The sequence below is a fragment of the Arachis hypogaea genome, chromosome 16 (genome assembly GCF_003086295.3).
Source record: "Arachis hypogaea cultivar Tifrunner chromosome 16, arahy.Tifrunner.gnm2.J5K5, whole genome shotgun sequence".
In the NCBI taxonomy this organism is placed as follows: Eukaryota; Viridiplantae; Streptophyta; class Magnoliopsida; order Fabales; family Fabaceae; genus Arachis; species Arachis hypogaea.
Genome location: NC_092051.1, coordinates 113618791 through 113643837, shown reverse-complemented (window position 1 = coordinate 113643837; position 25047 = coordinate 113618791). Strand labels below are relative to the sequence as shown.

At 35.9% G+C, this 25047-nt stretch overlaps 1 protein-coding gene across 3 annotated transcripts; it reads left to right on the top strand.

Annotated features, from left to right (window-relative positions):
• Positions 1–9279: 9279 nt before the first annotated feature.
• LOC140179834 (uncharacterized) lies at positions 9280–13558 on the top strand. 3 transcript variants are annotated; one of them, XM_072219588.1, is made up of 7 exons: positions 9280–9710; positions 9893–10068; positions 10301–10385; positions 10469–10543; positions 11449–11538; positions 12089–12234; positions 12336–13558. In XM_072219588.1, the coding sequence occupies exons 1-4, from the start codon at positions 9363–9365 to the stop codon at positions 10499–10501; spliced, it is 642 nt and encodes a 213-aa protein (XP_072075689.1). In that variant the 5' UTR covers positions 9280–9362; the 3' UTR covers positions 10502–10543; positions 11449–11538; positions 12089–12234; positions 12336–13558. The 3 variants fall into 3 exon arrangements, 2 of the variants coding, with proteins under 2 accessions (XP_072075689.1, XP_072075690.1); XM_072219589.1 differs by having other exon boundaries at positions 9392–9710; positions 12089–12405; XR_011873664.1 differs by lacking the exons at positions 9280–9710; positions 9893–10068 and having other exon boundaries at positions 10253–10385; positions 12336–12405.
• Positions 13559–25047: the final 11489 nt, after the last annotated feature.

Below are 25047 nucleotides of genomic sequence, written 5' to 3'. Positions count from 1 at the left end.
TTAGTTACAAGATTATTAATTAAAATTATTTGAAAATAAATCATAAATTATTAATTATTTAAAAAGCATAGCACTCTTAATACGTTTTTTTTAAAATACATTTTTTTTACTTTATGTGCCTTGTTACTAGGGTTTTTTGAGTGCTCTGTTAGGGTTTTTGAGAAATTTTAATTGTGAAATTTTCACCCCGTGTGATCAATTGAATGGCAACAATCGCTGCTCCCAGACTGGATTACAGCCATGCACCAGGATCTGAGGAGGATCATATAGTGCAATTTATTGATGAAGACATAAAAGACGGTATCGAGAGATGTTCAAGGAGCTTGGTTGAGACTTTAGAAGCTGCCTTATTTGCAATATGGAGACAATTAGAGGGATTCAAGGTAATTGATCACGGAAGAAACCTTTTTCAATTTTTCTTTGGTAGTGAAATTGATCTTCTAAGAATTGAGAAAGGCGCTCCATGGCTATTCAAGAACTACATTCTTAATTTAAAGAGGTGGAACGATGAGACTGCAATTAGAGAGGAAGAATTTATCCACGTTCCCATATGGCTGCAACTATGGGGCTTCCCGAGCACTGTAAAACAAGCAGTTTGGGAAGAAGAATAGGAAAATCATTGGGGAAAGTTCTAAATTCAGACTTGTTTAAAATGAGAGGACAGGAGAAAAATGTTCTGAAGATCCAAATTATGATGGACATTACCAAACCGCTGCGTCGATCACTTAAAATTGCAGGCAGCAATGGAAAAGTGATAGAACTCAAACTCAAATATGAGCGCATTGGTAATTTTTGTCATTATTGTGGTCATATAGGACATGAAATTTGAGCTTGTAATTTGCATTTGGAGGATTCGGCGGGAGGCAATGTCTGGGAAGAACAATGGGGACCGTGGCTAAGGGCTAAACAAACTGGTTGGAGAATTGCAAGCGTGAAGAGAATAAAAACCCTAACAATGTTGAGAGGGAAGAGAATAGGAGACAAAAGCAGAAAAAGCCTACGCCAGTCAGCTTAATAAGAAGTTTAGCGAGTCTTTCGGTCCAAGACAATAATTCTCAAACCAGGGGGACTGACGTGAAAGGAAAAAAGGAAAATCTGAGGTATGGAGGAGAGGTGGTAGGCGAGGAAGTGGCTGATAGTGGAGGTACTATAGGAAAAGGAAGGAAAGATGGTGGAGAAGAACATGTCCTTCAATTTTCTATTGGGAGTTCAACGGAGGTGATCAGCAAAAAAGAAGGCAAAAGGCAAAGCTTGAAGCAGTTGGCGAGGAGGGGGTTTAAATCAAAATCAGTCTCAGGAGTAAAAAGAGTTTCGGAGGATTCAGGAAACCCAAGTAACAACAAGAAATTTTACCAAGAAGACAACACATCAATTGTAAAGGGAGAGGGTGCCACCCAAAAAGAGGCACCGAAGGAGATATGAAGATGTTGATGTGGAATTGTCGGGGTTTGGGGAAACCCCTGACAGTTCACAACATCCAAGGGATTATTAAATCCCATTCTCCCGAGGTAATGTTCCTTTGCGAAACTAAGAACAATGCCTTGTTAGTGGAGGGTGTGATGAAGAAAGTTGGTTTTCAGTTTTGAAAAACAGTAGATCCTAATAGCCTCTTGGGTGGACTGGTGGTGGCATGGAAAGCAGGGGTGGAGGTGCAGATTTTACGTCAAGAAAGCTTCTTTATTCAATTCTCTTATAAGAGTCAACAAGGTGGACAACAATGGGAGGCTCTAGGGGTATACTTGAGCACAGAAGAGCGAAAAATGGAGGAACAATTTCGTCAACTAATGGAAGTCATGGAAAACAGCAGGGATAATATTGCAATTCTTGGTGATTATAATGCCATACTAGCTAGCCATGAAAAGGAAGGAGGTAGACCTAAATCGAATACATTTATCCAAGCTTTTAATGATTTTATTAATGAGGGTAGACTATTGGATCTGGGTTATGAGGGGGAGAAGTTCACTTGGTGTAATAGACAATTTGGCAGTAACTTGATTAGAGAAAGACTTGACAGAGTGTTGGTGTCTAAAGATTGGAGAGAAGAATTTTCCAATGCTTATGTCTCTCATTTGAACGATATTGGGTCTAATCAGAGGCCTTTACTCCTTAGCACAGAGAGACTCGAAAGAAGATCAAAGAGGAGATTCCGGTTTTAGAAAAGGTGGTGCGAAAAATCTAAAGTGGTGAATTTGATAAAGAGCTATTGAAAACATACAATAATAGGGTCTCCCATGTTTAGACTAGCTGAAAAACTCAAGTTATGCAGACACAAGTTGGTGGTGTGGCAGCAACATTCTAATTCCAATTCCCAAAGCAAAATCTCTGAGTTAAAGAGACGATTAGAAAATGAGAAAGAAAAAGCTGACCAAGCCAATCCAGTGACAATCCAGTGTTTAGAGGCAGAAATAGAAGATGAATTAGAAATGGAAGAGAGATACTGGAAAGAGAAATCAAGAGTTCAATGGCTTAACTGGGGGGACCGCAACACTAAATTCTTTCATTCTAAGTTCAAGAAAAGGAATTGTAAGAATAAGATCCATATATTAGAGGATGAAGAAGGGCATATAGCAACGGATACAGAGGGAATAGCTTCTATTGCTCAGAATTACTTCACAAAACTATTCTCAACCAGTGAACCGAGGGACCCCGTAGAAGAGATTCGTGATATTTCACCTAAGATCAATACTACCACCAACCGTATGTTAACCAGGCCAGTCACAGAACAAGAGGTTAAAGCTGCTGCTTTTTCTATAAACCCATTCTCAGCCCCTGGTGATGATGGTTTCACGGCCAAGTTTTTTCACTTCTTCTGGGAAACAATTAAGGAGGATGTGGTACAAGCGGTCAAGAGCTTTTTTGCTGGAGGTAAACTTTTAAAAGCTTTTAATCATACAAATATCTGTCTTATTCCAAAGATTGAAAATGCTACCTCTATGACACATATTAGGCCCATAAGCCTTAGTAGTGTTTTCTACAAAATTATTTCTAAAATTCTGGTGCACAGATTTCAGTTGGTCATGAACAGAGTTATTAGTGATTCCCAAAGTGCTTTTATCAAGGGTCGTTTGATCAGTGATAACGTTTTGATAGCACATGAATTTATGCATTTTCTAAAGAATAAGAGATTTGGTCAGTATGATTTGGCTTTGAAACTGGATATGAGCAAAGCGTATGACAGGGTTGAATGGTCTTTTCTCTGGGAGATAATGAGAAAATTTGGATTTTGCAACAAATAGATGGATTAACTGGATCAAGAAATGTGTGATGACGGTTTCTTACTCTGTTACTGTGGATGGACAACCTCATGGTTTTTTCAAACCATGTAGGGGATTGCGACAAGGCGACCCCCTCTCCCCATATCTATTCCTTTTTTGTGCAGAGGGACTATCCCATCTGCTCCACAGAGGAGAAGAGAGACACGAATTTTATGGATTGAGACTAAATCACAGCTGTCCAAAACTCAGTCATCTATTTTTTGCAGATGATTCTATCCTTTTCTGCCGAGCCTCTGAGGAAGATTGTCATAGTCTTATCAGAATACTGAAGACATATGAGGAAGTGAGCGGTCAAGTGGTGAACCTGAATAAATCATCTGTGTTCTTTAGTCGGAATACCCCGGGACCTACTCGAGATCACCTAGCTAATATCCTTCGACTGCCTCATGTGGGAAACCAGCACAAGTATCTCGGACTCCCAGCGGTGATTCAGAGGTCAAAAAGAGCTACTTTTAACTATATCAAAGACAAGGTAAACCAGAAACTCCAGCTATGGAAAAGGTCTCTCTTGTCTTCTTCTGGTAGGAAAATCCTAATTAAAGCTGTCACAACAGCGATTCCGATTTACACCTTAAGCTGTTTCAAGCTACCAGACACTTTACTAGAAGAGATTCAAAAAGCTATTATGCAGTTTTGGTGGGGACAAAAAGGTAATGAACGGAGGATGCATTAGGTGGGGTGAAAGATAACGTGTAGACCGAAATCACAAGGTGGACTCAATTTTAAAGATATGAAAGCTTTTTAACCTTGCAATGCTTGCAAAGCAAGGATGGAGGCTTTTAACAAGACCTCATTCGTTAATCTACAAGGTCCTAAAAAGAAAATACTTTAGATTTTCCACATTTTTGAGTGCTGAGACAGGAACAAACCCCTCTTGGGGATGGCGTAGCATCATAGAAAGCAGAAAGGTGTTGGAATTCTCTGGAGAGTTGGAAATGGCAGATCAATTAGAATTAAGGAAGATTCTTGGGTCATGAACTTTGTGGCTATTACTCCTAATCCTACCCCAACCTCAGATCATGCTCCAAAATGAGTGTCTGAACTAATTCAATCAAATGGCCAGTGGAATCAACAAAAAATAACAGAGACATTCAGCCCAGCAGTAGCAACAGCTATTTTACAAACAAATATCCAGGAAGGAGAAGATAAGGTTACCTGGATGATGAACCGAACTGGTGCATACACGGTTGCGTCTGGGTACAGCATTGCTTTCCAATTCAATCATCTGCCGCTTGAGTTTCTTCCAGAACAATGCCACTCGAAACCCGTTTGGTCTAGCATCTGGAATTTGAAAAGCCAACAAAAAATTAGAAGCTTTCTTTGAAAATTACTACATAATGCCTTACCGGTAAAGCTCAAAATTAGTACCAGAATTGAAACAGTGAACTCGACCTGTCCTAGGTGTGGTTCGGCGGAAGAGTCAGTCCACCATTGTCTGTGGTTCTGCACTGATTCGTTGGAAGCTTGGCACTTAGTAAATTTCCCCATCCCAAACCCAAATAAACACCCTTGGCGATGTTGGAAAGAAGTTACAGAGAAAATGGAAGCTTTCAGTGACAAATAAGATCGAATGGAGCTAGCGGCTAACCTTCTATGGCAGCTTTGGAAGGCCAGAAATCGCTTCATCTTCGATGGGTACAGGAAGCCTCCTCCCTTTGTGTTGAAGAAGCCCGTACTATGCAACAAGAACGAATGGGGATGAACTGACTTTACCAATTCTTCATACTTCTTTAATGTAATAAACTGTAATTAAATTCATTTGGTGAAACTTTTCCTTATATACCCCCCTTAGTGCATGTAAGTCCTTAATGGACCTTTTTCTAGTAATGAAATTACTATCTTAGAAAAAAAAAAGCATAGTACTCTTATAAAATATAACATACCAATATCAAAATAAGACGATATTTTAAAATTAGATATATTAAGATAAAAAAGTAAGGTAAATTTTTTTGCTTTAAGAATGTAAAATTAAAAGAAAACTGAATATTTTTTAAAAAAAAAGAATATCTAAGGTACATAATATAATTACCAGAATATAATTCTATAAGTCATTACTAATATTTTATATAATAATAAAAATGTTAAATATGTTAATATTAAAAGAACAAATAATTTTTCTTAAAAATAAATATAGAGATGAATATATAAAAATTAATTTGAAAAGTTTTAAATTTAGATAGTTAATAACTAAATTAATAAATTAAAAAATGTGTGACAAAAAATTTAGCTTAAACAGTTGGACAACATCTACTCCAGCATTTAAACTCTAAATTAATAATTATGTAGTTAACAACTTAATTACCACATCATGATAAATGCATTCGTAGAATTATTAATTACTATCAATGATCTGTTCCTAATGATATAAATTATATTCTAGTTCTTGGCATGTTACCTAACCATGCAATACACATATAGAATTACATAAATATATATATATTAATTTTGAGAATTCTAAATTCTAACCCTTCTCTTTTTTATGTACTATTATAAGGTTAAAATTCAGGATTCTCAAAATTAGTATATGTGTAATAGAATTATTTAAGTCATTTTCTATAATAAGGATATTGTAGTCATATTTTATAAAAAAGAATATTAATTTAGACAAGTTTAAGATCTGATTCATTAATTTTTCGGCTAAATCGATTTGTCCAATTTAATTATAATAGAAATAATATAGTTTAATCGATTACATATGTTAAATTCTAATTGTTAAAAAATATCTTTAAAAGAATGTTTTAGCTATTTTTTTTCAGTGACTCCTTTTTTGATAATGTGATCTTGAATAATTAAGTATTTCATTTACTTATTTATGTATTTTTTTTTTTTGCTTAATAAAAAAGGTTTAGTGTATTTCCTTCGAGAGGGTTTGAATCGAAAGCCATGACCAAAGTTTGTACTTCAATTTCCACTAACAAAGTTCACATTATTGCATATTTATGCGAGTTTATTTCCATATATACACCCATGAATATATATATATATATATATATATATATAATCGAATCAGTCAAATTTACTGATTTATTGATTCAACTGATACGTTATTGGTTAAATTGGTAAAATCGATCTTACGTAAATAAAAAATATAAAATAGTCCAAAATTTAAAATTAAAATTTAAAATATATATATTTTTATTAATATTTTTTATTTTTATAGTAAAAATACATGTTTTTTTAATTTTATAATACATATTTTTTTTTTAGATGTAATCAATTGATCGGTTCAAATGATGACCCAATGTGATTATTGTCAAGAAGAATATTTTTTTATAAATCACGATATTTGATCTAAAATGTTGTAAGAATATTTGAAAAAGTATTTAGAATATATACATAAAAAAAAGGATAAAATTCAACTTATAAAATTCTTTTTCATTTTCTTCAGGTCGTTAACAAAAATAAATTCTAAGAGGTAAAAGTATTAAGCGTAAAATTGCCAAAATTTAAGAATAAAAAATTCTTATTTTTCTAATCATACTTGATATAAATATTACATCAAAATTAAATGCCCAAATTATTGTATGAGAATGTAATTAATGTTGGATCTTTTTTTCGCCTTTTAAAATATTTTAAAGGCATGTTTATCATTAATAAGAATAAAAGATTTTTTTTTTGCAGTGTATCAGAGAGTCAGGTTGATTTTAGTAGATTATCCTAAAGGATAAGATTCAATTAGCAGTTATTTGTGTTGTATTTTCCAACAAATTTTTTTTATATATTATTAACAACGTTATTTTATATTTTCAATACGTGAATTATAACAAAAAAAAATGTAAATTTTTTGTTGCAATATAGCAACTACATATGTTGAACCCTTATATAATAAAAATTAATTAAATTTGTTGTAATAGATACTATTAATTTTAATATAAAAATATACAGATTTAAGATGAATTAAGAATATTGTATGCATTCAGTGGCAGAGCTTGAAACAAAATTTTGGGGGGTAAGATAGAAAATAATTGTCAAGATGCTTTTGATATGGACCCATTTAAAATAAGATTGTCTAACTTTATCTCTCTAATTTGGGTGATATTGTCAAATTTAAAGCCGTTTTCTAGGGTCTCGTTCTAAAGAATTAAGGTCAAACTCATCAGATGCAACTCTTTGAACTTTTGAAGGTTGTATTTCACTTTTTTCGTGATTCATTAAAGTAGAAGAACTATCTATAGGTGTTGATATTGTAAAGTTATATGTTCTCCTTCTTGAATATTAGCCTTCCTTTTAAAAATGTATCAATTCTTTGATTTTTCATGATTATTTTGTATAAAAAATTGAATATATATCCTATAAAATATGTAAAAAAAAATTAGAAGGACAAATATTAAAATTTATAATATTTATTGAATTTTTTTATCAATTTATACAAATACAATAATATCAATACTTATTGAATATTCTAATATTTTTTATCATATAAAAAATTAAATTAAATAAACAGTAAAATATAAAATAATATTAAATTACATAAATAAAAAATACCTAATATTTTATATTTGAACTCAAAGGTAGAGGGAGTGTTGCTTATTGAATAGAGAGCTGCGAAATGCGAATACACTCAATTCAGTCCAAATCCGACAAGGTTTGAATGTTTAAAACTAAAAACTATTGTGCAATAAAAGCAAGAGATGAAGATTGAACTTTAGTATTTTAAGTCATAGTAAAATATTTGAACCAACTAAATTATTTTTTATTTTTTGAAGAAGTACTACTAATTTTTTTAACAAGTTGGGGGGCTATGGCCCCCTTGTTTTAATTAAGCTCCGTCCTTGTATGTATTTAATAATTTTTGCCTATTTCAGTTTTAAAATAATCTCATCTGAAATATAATTGTGTATCTTGATATGAATTATATTATCTTAAAGTAATACTTGAAGCATATATTAATTATTAAGGGCAAAGAGGATTCAAATAGGTTTAAAAAATGATTGCACTCATGGATGACCACAGTGCCGTATCCAAGTTGAAAAAATTCACATCGGAGATGGAGTCTCTAGACTTCCTTGTGGTTGGTTGTGTAGTATGGTCATGTCGTGTGTCACGATGACACTTTCAAGAGGGGAAAAAAACGGACTTCTCGCCCACAAAATTAAAGCAATGCCCGAATGGTCGATGTATAGGAAGCACACTGGAGATTTCTAATTTTTCATTTTTTAGCATACCATAAACACATCAAACTGGTTTACCTTCTGCACCTTTTCGTAGTGGTGGCCATGAAAGAAATTCAAACACCAATGTGACACCGGTATCACCCCAGGAAAAAAGTATCTGATCTAACTTTGGCATTTCCACAGTTTAGAAGAATTCTATTAGGCCACTTCTAGTAAAGTATGCTCTCCACACCACCTGAAAAGTACCAAAAGTACCAATGTTAGCATCAAAGATAACCAAGTTGCATGTCAGAAATCTAGCCGTCTCTGATTCCTATTCAAGATCACTTGCATGAAACTATTACTCTTTCAAATGTTGCCTACATTGTATTTTTAATATGCTGTCTGAAATATTAGGATGAAAAGATGGAATCCTATTTTCATGGAAAATTCCAACTAAAACTTTCTTTCCTTCTTGGACATCTATTTAGTTAACATTTTAGCTTTAGGTAAATCCTTTTTCAAATTCACCAAACTCCCACTTGATAACTTTTTATATCTGCATTTTGTCTATTTTTACGTGATCCAAGTAGTCGCATTCCGTGAGTTTTTATTATCTGGGAAAGTTCTTTAATGTAGAATTACAATTTTTTTAAAATTAACGAATTAGTTTGCACTCTGTACGTACTTAGCAAATTGAAAATTTTGTGACATCGATATGGTTTTAAAATGGGTCTCCTAATTAGAGTACTTCTTATTTTATTTTTCATTGTCCCTACCTAACACGGTGGGCCAACCAATATTGTTTCCATCCACAATTTCAAAATATTATAAACTTTGGGCTTAACAAAAACAACTGCCAAATCACATATACATTCATTCGTAACCTATGGCATGGAATTGGTTGAGACCGCTGTTACATTACGTAAAAAATGAAGTAGCCTTGGATTGATAAAAAAAATAAAAAAGCCCACTACACGAACATCACAATCTGATGAAATTGCATATGTCTAATGACATTATGACCTTTAACCCTAAACCACCTGATACCGCCATCAATTCTTCCTCCCACTGCCGTTGTCCCCGAACGAAGACAATGAAGCAATTCCATTGTGGGGATCCTTCACGGGCAGGAATTCTGTTATTTTACATGCTACTATTTATGCAAGCTTTTATTGCTACCTCCGTTGAGCTAAAGTTGCAGGCATGGAGGCACCAAACCACAGACCGATTCAGATATCTTCGGCAGATCAAACGAAGGACTTTGGGGACAGTCCAACTCTATCTTGTGACTCTGCATAAAGGCATCACTCGGGTCTCCAACAGCCAATTCTCTGCAATCGTAAGTACTACTGAGTCTTACAATAATCTATATTGATGCTCCACTTACATGAAAACTCTTATTTGCGTGTCTTAGGATTTAGTCCCATTTTTAAAGTTTGTTATGCTGCTACTATGTTGTTATAGTTCAATTGACTAAAACTCATCGGTTGTGCTAAAGTTGACTTTTTTAAACCCACGTAGGGATGGCGAATTTGCAGCCAAGATTGCGTAGGAGACGCTCTCATCGTTGGTTCGGAAAATGGATGGTATCCAGGGTTAGATTGGCAACCTAAAGAAGTTTATCGAAACGCAAAAGTGTCTCATGATTGGATAGTGTTGGCTTCTTTTAGAGTCTGTATGGAAAGCATTAATGTGAGGTGAGAATTTTACTTATGGTTATAATTCAATTTCGTATTCATGTGTTTCCGACAAGCAGTTCATGTATTCGTATGAGGATTTCTAATTCTATTGAAAGTTGAGATTCATGTGAGAATTTTAACCTCAAGGTGTTCCACCACTTGCTAGTGCTAAGTTGCTTGTATATGAATTAAATCTGTATGGTGTTTCCATATTAGCTGGCCACAACCTACTAATGGATGTCATTTGTAGTAAGCTGCTTGTTCCTAACCCTCACTGTGCCGTCACACGTGGGGCACTGAGGACCCTTGAGCCCGGAAAGCCCATCGTGGATGATGTAAGTCTCCATTTCCATATAACCATGTATCATTGCTATGAATTTGTTGTTCAATCCATTAAAAATATGGTGCTGCCTAATAGGTTTTGATACTGCTTGCCTCAATGCTTACTTGAAGCTTGAGTAGAGTTCAATGGTTCTTGTCAACAATCCTCACGGTCAGTTTTGTACTTTGTCTCCCTCTATACCTGTGTAGGACAATGTACGACACCAATTTATCAGTGTTGTGTTCTAGGGTAATTTAACTGATGTCATTGTGTCTGTTGAAAGTTGTCGTCACCGACAGTGGCGGATCTTGAAAAAAATTTTGTGGATACCAAATATATATTTACGTACTAATAAGAGGTAAAAGTATTTATATTTAAATTAAATGTCAATTCTTTTATTTTTCAATCATCATAAATTCTAATTATAAGACCGTGATAAATTATAAAAAAATTACAATTTTATAATTATCAAAATAGCATTTTGAATTATAGTTGTTGTTTGTCGACATTACTTTTCATTAAATATTAAAGATAACAAAACATAAAATGATAAATATATATTTTGACATGACATTGAAAACTATAAAACTAGACTTATTTAAATAATATATATTGCTTATCTAACAAATCATGTCCAATTGATTTATGTATTTTATAGTTTATTTATTATTTCCTAATTGTATTATATTTATTGAAATCATCATGATTTAATGAAATTAGCTTATCCTTCTAATTATAAACTGGAAAAATATTAACGTATAATTATAATATGAAATCAAGATATAAATAAATATAAAAAATAAACATTTGATTTCATTAAACGAAAGAGAACAAAAATATATCCCCAGTTGATGATAAAAGAAGGTCCATACGGTTTAAGTTAGAATTAAACCTACGACAATAGCAATGTTAGGAATTGTGAAATGTATCAACACCAATCCAAAAACTTCATATATATGATTTGACTGAAAATTATTTCTTTTATAAAATTGTCGGGGGGCATGGACCCCATTGTCCTAGCTAAGCTCCACCCTGGTCACGGGTGGAAATTAACACCAGCTGTTTGTATTCTGCAGCAAATTGCTATTGGTCGCGGACAAATACCATGGACGACTATGGAGGCTATACACAAAGACTTCATGGGGATGGCTAACATCGTGTGCAAGGTATGAAACTTCAAAAATATCTGTATTACGCACGCCCATGGTGTTTGAGTTGGTTATGTTTGCGTTTGTGTGTAACAAAATTCTAAATTTAAACTAGTTTACCATTATTTTTTTTTGAAAACGTCAAAATCTTCATGATGACATTACCCTCTACTTTCTCTCTTATTCACCGTGGCAGCCACTCACCTTGATCTCTCCTTGTTAATTTCATATATCAAGTTACATGTATATTATATATTGTGAAATACGTCTTTTGTTGTTTGAATTTGTAGTGTATTATGAAAATGGAATTCTAAATTGCATTTGGTTGTAGAGTTTTTTTTTTCTTTTGAAGTAAAATGAGAATCAGGTGACTGGAAGAAGACGACGAGTTGGATTTGAACTTGAATAATTTTTTATTATGTTACGGCTGAACTAGAGTATTCATGAATCGTTTTCGTGTTTGTATTCTTGTCTCTGTGCCGATTTCTTTATGTTTCTGTCTTTCCGTACGTGGGACATCTACCAGGTGTAACCTAAATACATTGTTGACGAAAAAAGTATTTTACAGATATTCGCCCCAATTTGGTCCGACAACCACTGGTTCCTGCTGGTCGTGGACATTGTTAGAAAGGAGCTAATGTATCTGGATTCCCTGAAAGCTGCTGCCTGAGTTAGGGTTAGAAGGATTAGGCAGATTAGGAAGTGGTACAAAATGTATTCCTTCTGCATTCTCTTTGTGACTTATTTATTGTTTATAATTTTTCGTGTATTCTTAATGTAGTAACGACTCTACTTATGATTTTTTACGTATTTAGGCCATTTTCTTGGAAGAAATTCTTGTTGACGAATCATGGTATAAAAGCCCAACTGATGAGAGGTTACTTAGAAGTGAGTATAAACTTTATGAGCCAAAGGTTGTCGAATAAGACCATCGAAGGTATGAGATAAGTCAATGTCAGTTATTCATCACTATCACGTAATTAATTTATTTAAGTCGATACACGAGTTCTTCAAGTTTGTTTTACACATGAATCCTAAAATTGCAATGTTACAACAATTATTGTGGAATGTATGTGGCTCAGTGGATGATATTGTACCACTTGTAGAGCTCTTACGACGTTATGGTAAGCGACGTTATTGCATAAACTGTTTTGTCCGGTACCATACCACTGAACAATGTATTGAAATTCATTTGAAATATGCTCTATAAATGTAATTGTGATGCAGAAGATGAGCTACTATTGCAGGATGAGGCTTGCCATTGACATGGTTCTTAAGTACCACAATGAGAACCGCATGGCTGTGATAGAATTGGCGATAGAGTATTGGAAGACCTTCAAAAGGGATCCTCCGATTATGAAATGAACCCTAAGTCGTCGACTTAACTCTTTTTGGGAGTAGCTATGATAATATAAGGCCGAACAAATGGATCCATTTTGGTAGTACTTACTTTTGTAGTCCACCGCCTCCAACTGTGATGGATGAGCCCTCGCACACTAAGATATGAAGATATAACACGCTAAATATTTTGCCAAGGTTTAGATCCCATGCACATGAAGGTACTACTAAAAGTATGGCCAAACGATTCTGAGTGACATTATGTGCCCCCCCTCCTGTTTAAATTCAGGAGAAGGTTATTTTTTGGTTTTATTGAGGTTCTCATCCACCCTTTTGTTATCTTCAGGTTGACCATTGAGGCCGCTGTTAATAGGTATCCTTGTCGAAAGACATAAGAAGGCAGTAGCATTTGTGATTGTCACTGGAAAACGGAGCAGCGTCCCTTGCATTTCCAGCAAGGTTGGGTGCATAGTTCACTATCCTACCCTCTTCCCTACAATTCGATTTCCTAGTGGAAAAAATGACTAATTAATGTTCAGACTTGTGTTTTGTGACTTTATTTCAGACTTAATTCTAATTGAACTCCTGCTTGATGTAGAGTGCTAAACAATTGTAGGCACATTTTATGTTTTCATACTTGATGCACTGAAGCTTATTGAGTAAACTTTCTCGTTTTAAGAAAAATGCTATTTTTACACTATACAAGGGCTTCGTTCCATCTGCTTTTCAATTCTCGTCGGGTAGGAAAAAAATAAACAAATTTATGGGGTCTGTGTTTCCTTTATCTCATTTCAGTTTGTCTTTGTTTTATTTGACAATTTGTACGAGTTGAGTGTGATCATGAGCTTCTCCTACTCCGTTGCTTCTAGATCTCCACACACGCACGAATATAGTTAGATAATAAAGATTCACAGAAATAAATTCATTAGCATAAGAATAATAAAAGCTGAAAATTAGTGTAGATTAATTAATGAATGAAAAATAGATTATTTTTAATTACAATTTTTGGAGGGGACTACTACTACATACTAAGAATAAAATAATTAGTTAGAAACGCAAAGAATTAGCAGTTGCCTTATTTGTTTCTAAATTGGTGGTTTCATAAAAAGGAAGCTCTTCATTGAATCTAATTCCAGCAGTTGATGATCCAATAAGGTGATCAAACTCAAACAAATCTAAACTTGAACAACTCATACCACCACCACCACCACCATCATCATCATCATCATCATTATCATCATCATCATCATCATCATCATCATCATCATTATTCTCTGTACTGTTGTTGTTCTTTTTGAAACTAGGCAAATGCAAAAGGCTAGGATCATTCTCGTAAATACTCTTATGACCACATGGTTGAGAATTGATGCACGAAATTATGATTCACATTTTTCACAATTCCGCATAACTAACCAGCAAGTGCATTGGGTCGTTCAAGTAATACCTTACGTGAGTAAGGGTCGATCCCACGGAGATTGTCGGCCTGAAGCAAGCTATGGCTATTTTGTAAATCTTAGTCAGGAGATTAATGATGAGAGTGATTGTATTTATGAAAAATAACCAACATGAAATAAAGGGTACTTGTGATTCAGTAATGGAGAACAAGTTGAGGTTTTGGAGATACTTTGTCTTCTGAATCTTTGCTTTCCTACTGTCTTCTTCTTCACGCACGCAAGGCTCCTTCCATGGCAAGCTGTATGTTGGTGGATCACCGTTGTCAATGGCTACCATCCATCCTCTCAGTGAAAATGGTCCAAATGCGCTGTTATCGCACGGCTAATCATCTGTTGGTTCTCACTCATGTTGGAATAGGATCCATTGATCCTTTTGCGTCTGTCACTACGCCCAGCACTCGCGAGTTTGAAGCTCGTCATAGTCATCCCTTCCCAGATCCTACTCGGAATACCACAGACAAGGTTTAGACTTTCCGGATCTCAAGAATGGCTGCCAATAATTCTAGCCTATACCACGAAGACTCTGATCTGAATCAGGAGGCTAAGAGATATGCACTCAGTCTAAGGTAGAACGGAGGTGATTGTCAGGCACGCGTTCATAGGTTGAGAAAATGGTGATGAGTGTCACGGATCATCACATTCATCAAGTTGAAGTGCAAGTGAATATCTTAGAAGAGAAACAAGCGTGATTGAATGGAAAACAGTAGTAATTGCATTAATTCATCAAAACATAGTAGAGCTCCTCATCCCCAACCATAGGGTTTAGAGACTCATGCCGTAGAAGATACAAGTTCGAATGTAAATTGTCATGAGGTACAAAATAAATCTCTAAAAGTGGTTTATATAATGAACTAGTGACCTAGGGTTACAGAAAATGGGTAAGCTAGAATAGTTAGTGTAGAAATCCACTTCTGGGACCCACTTGGTGTGTGCTTGGGCTGAGCATTGAAGCTTTCACATGTAGATACTTTTCTTGGAGTTAAACGCCAGCTTTTGTGCCAGTTTGGGCGTTTAACTCCAGCTTTTATGCCAGTTCTGGTGTTTAACACCAGAATATGGTAGAAAGTTGGCGTTCAAATGCCAGTTTGCATCATCAAAACTCGGGAAAAGTATAGACTATTATATATTGCTGGAAAGCCCAGGATGTCTACTTTCCAACGCAATTGAGAGCGAACCAATTGGGCTTCTATATCTTGAGAAAATCCATTTCGAGTGCAGGAGGGTCAGAATCCAACAGCATCTGCAGTCCTTCTTTAGCCTCTGAATCAGATTTTTGCTCAGGTCCCTCAATTTCAGTCAGAAAATATTTAAAATTACAGAAAAACACACAAACTTATAGTAAAGTCCAGAAATGTGATTTTTGAATAAAAAATAATAAAAACATAATAAAAACTAACTAAAATATACTAAAAATAATGCCAAAAAGCGTATAAATTATCCGCTCATCACAACACCAAACTTAAATTGTTGCTTGTTCCCAAGCAACTGAAAATAAAATAAGATAAAAAGAATAGAATATACTATAAATCCCATAATATCAATGAAGCTTATGTCAAATTAGATGAGCGGGGCTAGTAGCTTTTTGCTTCTGAATAGTTTTGGCATCTCACTTTTTCCTTTGAAGTTCAGAATGATTGGCATCTATAGGAACTCAGAATTCAGATAGTGTTATTGATTCTCCTAGTATAGTATATTGATTCTTGAACACAGTTACTTTATGAGTCTTGGCCGTGGCCCTAAGCACTTTGTTTTCTAGTATTACAACCGGATACATAAATGCCACAGACACATAACTGGGTGAACCTTTTCAGATTGTGACTTAGCTAAAAGTCCCCAATTAGAGGTGTCCAGAGTTCTTAAGCACATTCTTTTTGCTTTGGATCACGACTTTAACCACTCAGTCTCAAGCTTTTATTCCCTTCGTGCCACAAGCACATAGTTAGGGACAGCTTGATTTAGCCGCTCAGGCCAGGATTTTATTCCCTTTGGCCCTCCTATCCATTAATGCTCAAAGCCTTGGATCCTTTTTACCCTTGCCTTTTGGTTTAAAGGGTTATTGGCTTTTTCTGCTTGCTTTTTTCTTTTTCTTTCTTTTTCTTTTAATTTTCACCACTCCCTTTTTTTTTCAAGCTTTCTCTATTCACTGCTTTTTCTTGCTTCAAGAATCATTTTTATGATTTTTCAGATCATCAATAACATTTCTCCTCTTCCATTATTCTTTCAAGAGCCAACAATTTTAACATTCATAAACAACAAATTCAAAAATATGCACTGTTCAAGCATTCATTCAGAAGACAAGAAATATTGCCACCACATCAAAATAATTAGACTAATTTCAAGATATAATCTAAAATTCATGTACTTCTTGTTCTTTTGTGATTAAAAACATTTTTCATTTAAGAAAGGTGATGGATTCATAGGACATTCATAGCTTTAAGACATAAACTTTAAATTTTATTAATCATGAAATAAAAATAAGACTCAAAAATAAATATAAGAGCAGACCAATAATAATAGAAGATAGAAAATTAAAAAAACAGAAATATAAATGACACTTAAAATAGATTCCTAATAATAAAGGTTATCATAGAGTTAGGACTCAACAACCTTGATTTTGAGAAGTGGATGCTCCTTCAATCTGTAGGGTGTCTGGTCCCTCAAGGGAGAGCTTCTGGCGCTTCAGCTCATGTAGCTCACGCCCTTGCCTCTCCTGTTCCTTAAGCAGCTTGCAGAGCATGCAATTTTGATTCTGCTGTTCTTCCTTAAGTTGATCCATAGCGTCTTGCAGCTTGGTGACAGATGCTTCTAGGCGGGTCCAGTAGTCAATTTCAGGGATTTCTGGTAGGAACTCCTGCGCCATCCTTTTGATGGAGTTATCTGCACTTGTTGTCCTTCCATTGACTTCTTGGTGATTGGGTGTTCGATTGGGATGAATTCATCTACTCCCATCCTTACCCCAGCATCTTTACATAGCAGAGAAATTAAGCTTGGGTAAGCCAGTTTGGCTTCAGTGGAGTTCTTGTTTGCAATTGTGTAAATCTCACAAGAAATCAGATGATGAATCTCCACTTCGTTTCCCAGCATAATACAATGAATCATCACTGCTCTTTTGACAGTGACCTCAGAGCGGTTGCTAGTGGGCAGTATAGAATGCCCAATGAAGTCCAACCAGCCTCTTGCGACTGGTTTGAGATATCCTCTCTAGAGTTGATTTGGGACACCTTTTGAGTTGGTTATCCACTTAGTTCCAGGGAGGCATATGTCCTATAGAACTTGGTCCAACCCCTTATCTACTCTCACCATTCTCCTATTAAAGGATTCTGGATCATCTTGTAGTTGAGGCAGTTTGAAGACCTCTCTTATTTTGTCCAGGTGGAAGTAAATAATCCTCCCTCTGACCATAGTTCGGAAGGTATGAAAGGCGGTTCCAGTTATTCTCTGCTTATCTGTCAGCCACAGATTTGAGTAGAATTCTTGAACCATATTTCTTCCAACCTTTGTCTCAAGATTAGCTAGAATTTCCCATCCTCTGTTTCGAATTTACTCTTGGATCTCCAGATATTCGTCTTTTTTCAGATCGAATTTAACTTCCGGGATCACTGACCTCAGACCCATTATTTTGTGGTAATTGTCTGCATGTTCTTTGGTTAAGAACCTCTCTTGATTCCAAAGATTCTTTGGAGTATTCTCTTTCTTGCCTATTGAGTTGGTTTGTTTTCCCTTAGGAGCCATGATCTTAATGAGTCTTAGCTCGGTGATCACGGAAAAACACACCAAACTTAGAGGTTTGCTTGCCCTCAAGCAAAAGAAAGGAAAGGAGAGAGATAGGAGGAGAGGCAAATTCGAATGGTGGAGAGATGGGGATGGCCGAATGTGTATTTATAAGTGGAGGGGAGGGATTTCGAAAATTTGAAAAAGATATGATATAAAGATATGATTGGTGAAAGAAAAAAATAGAATCATGATATGAAAAAGATGAGATTTTTAAATGAAAAAGATATAAAGGAGTTAAATCTGAAAATTTGTTGATGCATCTAAGAATTAAAAGATGATATGATGAGTTGGAAAAGATTTGGAAAGAAATTGAGAAGATAATTGAGTTTTTGAAAATTGAAGGTGAATGATGAAAATTTGTAACATGTTTATGCAGAAAATTATGAATCAAAACATGAAAGTTTGAAAAATTTTGAAGTGGAAAACAAAATCTTCTCCCCTACCTTTCTAGCGTTTAATGCCCATATATTGGCCATTGTGGACGTTAAACGCCAGAAACCCTTTGTCACTGGGCGTTTTTCTGAACGCCCAGGATGCTGCAAGTATGGCGTTAAACGCCCAAAATGGTATATTTACTGGCGTTAAACGCCCAGAATGGTATCCATTCTGGCGTTTAATGCCCAAAATACCCCTTACTGGCATTTTCTTGCCAGTGAGCTCCTTTTCTCTGCTTTTTGCACTGAATCCTTCTATTACTCTGTGAATTCTTACAATTTGATGATTAACCTTGAAGGCAATTTATATCAAACTCCTAAATATTATTTGAATAACAAATAACTTGCTAATGGCTGGGTTGCCTCCCAGCAACCGCTTCTTTATTGTCTTTAGCTGGACCTTGACTGAGCTTTATTCTAGTCTCAGTTTTGAGCATTCTTGCTCAAAATTAATTTCAAGATAATGTTTGATTCTCTGTCCATTGATAATAAACTTTTTGTCAAAGTCAATATCCTGAAGCTCAACATATCCATATGGTGACACACTTGTAATCACATATGGTTCCCTCCACCGGGATTTCAATTTCCCGGAGAATAGTCTGAGTCTAGAGTTAAACAGTAGAACCTTCTGTCCTGGTTCAAAGACTCTAGATGACAGTTTCTTGTCATGCCACCTTTTTGCTTTCTCCTTATAAATTTTTGCATTTTCAAAAGCATTGAGTCTGAATTCCTCTAGCTCATTCAGCTGGAGCAATCTTTTCTCTCCAGCTAACTTGGCATCCAAGTTTAGGAATCTGGTTGCCCAGTAGGCTTTATGTTCCAGTTCCACGGGCAGATGACAGGCCTTGCCATACACAAGCTGGTATGGAGAGGTTCCTATAGGAGTCTTGAATGCTATTCTGTATGCCTACAGAGCATCATCCAAGCTTTTTGCCCAATCCTTTCTACGAGCAATTACAGTCCATTCCAGGATTCTTTTTAGTTCTCTATTAGAGACTTCAGCCTGCCCATTTATCTGTGGATGATATAGAGTTGCTACTTTGTGGCTAATTCCATATCGGACCATAGTAGAGTAAAGCTGTTTATTGCAGAAATGAGTGTCCCCGCACTGATTAGTACTTTGGGAACACCAAACCTGCTGAAGATATGTTTTTGGAGGAACTTCAGTACTCTCTTAATATCATTAGTGGGTGTGGCAATTGCTTCTACCTATTTAGATACGTAGTCTACTGCCACTAGAATGTAAGTGTTTGAGTATGATGGTGGAAAAGAACCCATGAAGTCAATACCCCATACATCAAATAACTCAATCTCTAAGATCTCTTATTGAGGCATGGCATAACCATGAGGTAAGTTACTAGCTCTCTGGCAACTGTCACAGTTACGCACAAACTCTCGGGCATCTCTATGGAGAGTAGGCCAGTAGAACCCACATTGGAGGACCTTAGTGGCTGTTCGCTCACCTCTGAAATGTCCTCCGTATTGTGATCCATGGCAATGCCATAGGATCTTCTGTGCCTCTTCTCTGGGCACGCATCTGCGGATCATTCCGTCTGCACATCTCTTAAAGAGATATGGTTCATCCCATAAGTAGTACTTTGCATCAGAAATTAATTTTTTTGTTTGCTGCCTGATGTACTCCTTGGGTATGAACCTCACAGCTTTATAATTTGCAATGTCTGTAAACCATGGTGCTTCCTGAATGGCAAAGAGTTGCTCATCCGAAAAGGTCTCAGATATCTCAGTAGGAGGGAGGGACGCCCCTACTACTGGTTCTATCCGGGACAGGTGATCAGCTACCTGGTTCTCTGTCCCTTTTCTGTCTCTGATTTCTATATCAAACTCTTGCAGAAGCAACACCCATCTTATGAGCCTGGGTTTTGAATCCTACTTTGTGAGTAGGTATTTAAGAGCAGCATGGTCAGTATACACAATCACTTTTGAACCTACTAAATAGGATCTAAACTTATCAATGGCATAAACCACTGCAAGCAACTCTTTTTCTGTGGTTGTGTAATTTTTTTGCGCATCATTTAAAACACGGCTAGCATAGTAAATGGCGTGCAGAAGCTTGTCATGCCTCTGTCCCAATACTGCACCAATAGCATGGTCACTGGCATCACACATTAATTCGAATGGTAATATCCAGTCTGGTGCAGAAATGACAGGTGCCGTGACCAACTTAGCCTTCAGAGTCTCAAAGGCCTACAAACACCCTGTGTCAAAGACAAATGGTGTGTCAGTAGCTAGCAGATTACTCAGAGATTTTGCGATTTTTGAAAAATCCTTTATAAACCTCCTGTAGAATCCTGCATGCCACAAAAAGCTTCTGATTGCCTTAACATTGGCAGGTGGTAGTAGTTTTTCAATTATCTCTACCTTAGCTTGATCCACCTCTATTCCCTTGTTCGAAATTTTGTGCCCAAGGATAATTCCTTCAGTCACCATAAAGTGATATTTTTCCCAGTTTAAAACTAGGTTAGTCTCTTGGCACCTTTTCAGAACAAGTGCTAGATGGTCAAGACAGGAGCCGAATGAGTCTCCAAATACTGAGAAGTCATCCATGAAGACTTCCAGAAAATTTTCTACCATGTCAGAGAAAATAGATAGCATGCACCTCTGAAAGGTTGTAGGTGCATTACACAGAACAAATGGCATCCTCCTATAGGCAAATACTACAGATAGACATGTGAATGCTGTTTTCTCTTGGTCTTGAGGATCTACTGTAATTTGATTGTAACCTGAATAGCCATCCAAAAAGCAGTAGTATTCATGACCTGCTAGTCTCTCTAGCATCTAGTCTATGAATGGTAAAGGAAAATGATCCTTTCTGGTGGCTGTATTGAGCCTTCTGTAGTCAATACACATACGCCACCCTGTAACTGTTCTTTTAGGAACCAGTTCATTCTTTTCATTATGAACCACTGTCATACCTCCCTTCTTGGGGACAACGTGGACATGGCTCACCCAGGGGCTATCAAAAATAGGATAAATAATCCCAGCCTCTAGTAACTTAGTGACCTCTTTCTGTACCACCTCATTCATGGATGGATTTAGCCACCTCTGTGGTTGAACCACTGGCTTAGCATCATCCTCCAATAGGATCTTGTGCATGCATATTGCTGGGCTAATGCCCTTAAGATCACTTATGGACCACCCAAGAGCTGTCTTGTGTGTCCTCAGCACCTGAATTAGTGCTTTCTCTTCCTGTGGATTTAAAGCAGAGCTTATGATCACCGGAAAAGTGTCACCTTCTCGCAGAAATGCATATTTCAGGGATGATGGTAGTAGTTTGAGCTCGGGTTTAGGAGGCTTATCCTCTTCCTAAGGAGTTTTCAGAGGTTCTTCCGTTCTCTCTGGTTCCTCCAGATCAGGCTGAACATCCTTAAAGATGTCCTCTAGCTCTGATTCGAGACTCTCAGTCATATTGATCTCTTCTACCAAAGAGTCAATAATATCAGCACTCATGCAGTCATTTGATGTGTCTGGATGATGTATAGCTTTGACAGCATTTAACTTGAACTCATCCTCATTAACTCTCAGGGTCACTTTCCCTTTTTGTACATCAATAAGAGTTCGTCCAGTTGCTAGGAAAGGTCTTCCTAGAATGAGAGTTGCATTCTTGTGTTCCTCCATTTTCAGCACTACAAAGTCAGTGGGAAAGGAAAATGGCCCAACCTTGACAATCTTGTCCTCAATTATGCCTGATGGATATTTAATGGAGCCATCAGCAAGTTGAAGACATATCCGGGTTGGTTGACTTCTTCAGTCAAGCTAAGCTTTCTGATAGTGGATGCATGTATTAGGTTGATACTTGCTCCAAGGTCACAGAGCTGTCTTGGCACAAGCACCCTCTAATGTGCATGGTATCATAAAGCTTCCTGGATCTTTAAGCTTCTCTGGTAAGCTTTTCAGAATGACTGCACTACATTCTTCAGTGAGAAAAACTTTTTCAGTTTCTCTCCAATCCTTCTTATGACTTAATATCTCTTTCATAAACTTAGCATAAGAGGGTATTTGCTCAAGTGCCTCTGCAAACGAGATCTTTATTTCAAGAGTCCTGAGATAGTCTGCAAAGCGGACAAATTGTTTATCCTGTTCTGCTTGGTGGAGTTTCTGAGGATAAGGCATCTTGGCTTTATATTCTTCAACCTTAGTTGCTGCAGGTTTATTCCCTACAGTGGTGGTTGGAGAAGCCTTCTTAGAGGGGTTATTATCAGCACTTGCAGGTATCTGATCCCTCATTGGCGTTTGAATGCCAGGATTGGGTGCTGGATGGCCATTTAACGCCAGCTTCCCACCCTTTTCTGGCATTTGAACGCCAGAACTGGGCAAGGAATGGGCGTTTAACGACAACTTTTCTCCCTTTTCTGGCATTTGAACGCCAGAAGTGGGCATCCACTGAGCGTTTGACGCCAATCTTTCACCCTTTTCTGGCGTTTGAACGCCAAAATTATTCCTCTATGGGCTCTTGCTGTCCTCAGAGGGGTTTTGGACAGTGGTTTGGTCATCCTCTGTCAGTTGTTCCTTTCTTGGCTTTCTGCTACTTTGAGCTGAATTATTCAATGTCTTCCCGCTCCTTAGTTGAACAGCTTGGCATTCTTCTGTTATCTGTTTAGATAGCTGCTGTCTTGTCTGATTCAATTGTGCTTCCATATTCTTGTTAGCATTTTTAGTGTTTTGGAGCATCTCTTTAAATTCTGCTAATTGCTTCGTCATAAGGAGCAATTGCTGATTAAGTTCAACAATCTGTTCTTGAGGATTAGGATCAGTAGTTACTGCCCTAGCCTCTTCTTTTATGGAGGACTCACTGCTTGAGTACAGATGTTGATTTCTAGCAACCGTATCTATGAGTTCTTGAGCCTCTTCAATCGTCTTTCTCATGTGTATAGATCCACCAGCTGAGTAGTCTAGGGATCATTGAGCTTTTTCTGTAAGCCCATAGTAGAAGATGTCTAACTGTACGCACTCTGAAAATATTTCGGAGGGGCATTTTCTCAGCATCCCTCTGTACCTCTCCCAGGCATTATAAAGGGATTCATTATCCTCTTGTTTAAAGCCCTGGATGTCCAGCCTTAGCTGTGTCATCCTCTTTGAAGGGAAAAATTGATTCAGGAATTTGTCTGATAACTGTTTCCATGTTCTTATGCTTGCTGTGGGTTGGTTATTTAACTACCTTTTAGCTTGATCCTTTACAGCAAATGGAAATAGTATTAATCTGTAGACATCCTGATCTACGTCCTTATCATATACGGTGTCAGCAATTTGTAAAAATTGTGCCAGAAACTCAGTAGATTCTTCTTGTGGAAGATCGGAATACTGGCAATTTTGCTGCACCATGATAATGAGCTGAGGGTTTAGCTCAAAACTGCTGGCTCTAATGGGAGGTATACAGATACTACTTCCATATGAAGCAGTAGTGGGGTTAGCATATGACCCCAGAGTCCTTCTGGACTGTTCATTTCCACTTAAGTCCATGATGGAGAAAGGGAGATGATGTGGATAAAATATTTTATTCTTTTAGTATTATTATTATTTATTTTTTTTGAATACCGAAATTAAAATAAAATAAAATAAAATAAAATAATTGAAAAATTGAATATAAGTTCGAAAATTAGAAGAAAATAAAAGCAAATTGAAAACTAAATTAATTAATTAATTAAAAAGATTTTGAAAAAAGAATGCTTAGTTAATTTCGAAATATGAAAGAGAAAAGTAGTTAGGTGATTTTTTTAAAAAGATTTTGAAATTAGCAATCAAAAAGATATGATTGAAAATTATTTTGAAAAACATATGATTGAGAAGATATGATTGCAATTTATTAAAAAAAAGATATGATTGAAGAAATTAAAAAGATTTGATTTTTGAAAAAAATTTGAAAAGATCAATTTTTGAAATTAGAATTTTGACTTGACTAAAAAAAAGATATGATTTTGAAAATCTTTGACTAATTTAATGCAAAGTTTCAAAATTTATGAGTAAAATAAGGAAAATATATATTTTTTAATTTTTTGAATTTTAATGAGGAAAGAGAAAAACAATAAAATGACACTAAACTTAGAAATTTTAGATCAAAACAAAGAGAACAAACAAGAAATCTTTGAATGTCAAGATGAACACCAAGAACACTTTGAAGATCAAGATGAACACCAAGGATAAATTTTTGAAAAATTTTTAAGTAAATAAAAGCTCATCACAACACCAAACTTAAAATTTTTAGAAAATCAAACACAAATTTTCGAAAATTTAAAGGAAAACACAAAGAAGACACCAAACTTAGAATTTTTAAAGATCAAGAAAGAACTAAGAACATGCAAATTCGAAAAATTGAAAGAAAATAAAAGCATGCAATTGACACCAAACTTAAAATATGAAACTAAACTCAAATAAAAGACTCAAATTTAGTGACTCTAAACCAACAAAAATAAATTATTCCTAATCTAAGCAACAAGATAAACCGTCAGTTGTCCAAACTCGAACAATCCCCGGCAACGGCGCCAAAAACTTGGTGCACGAAATTGTGATTC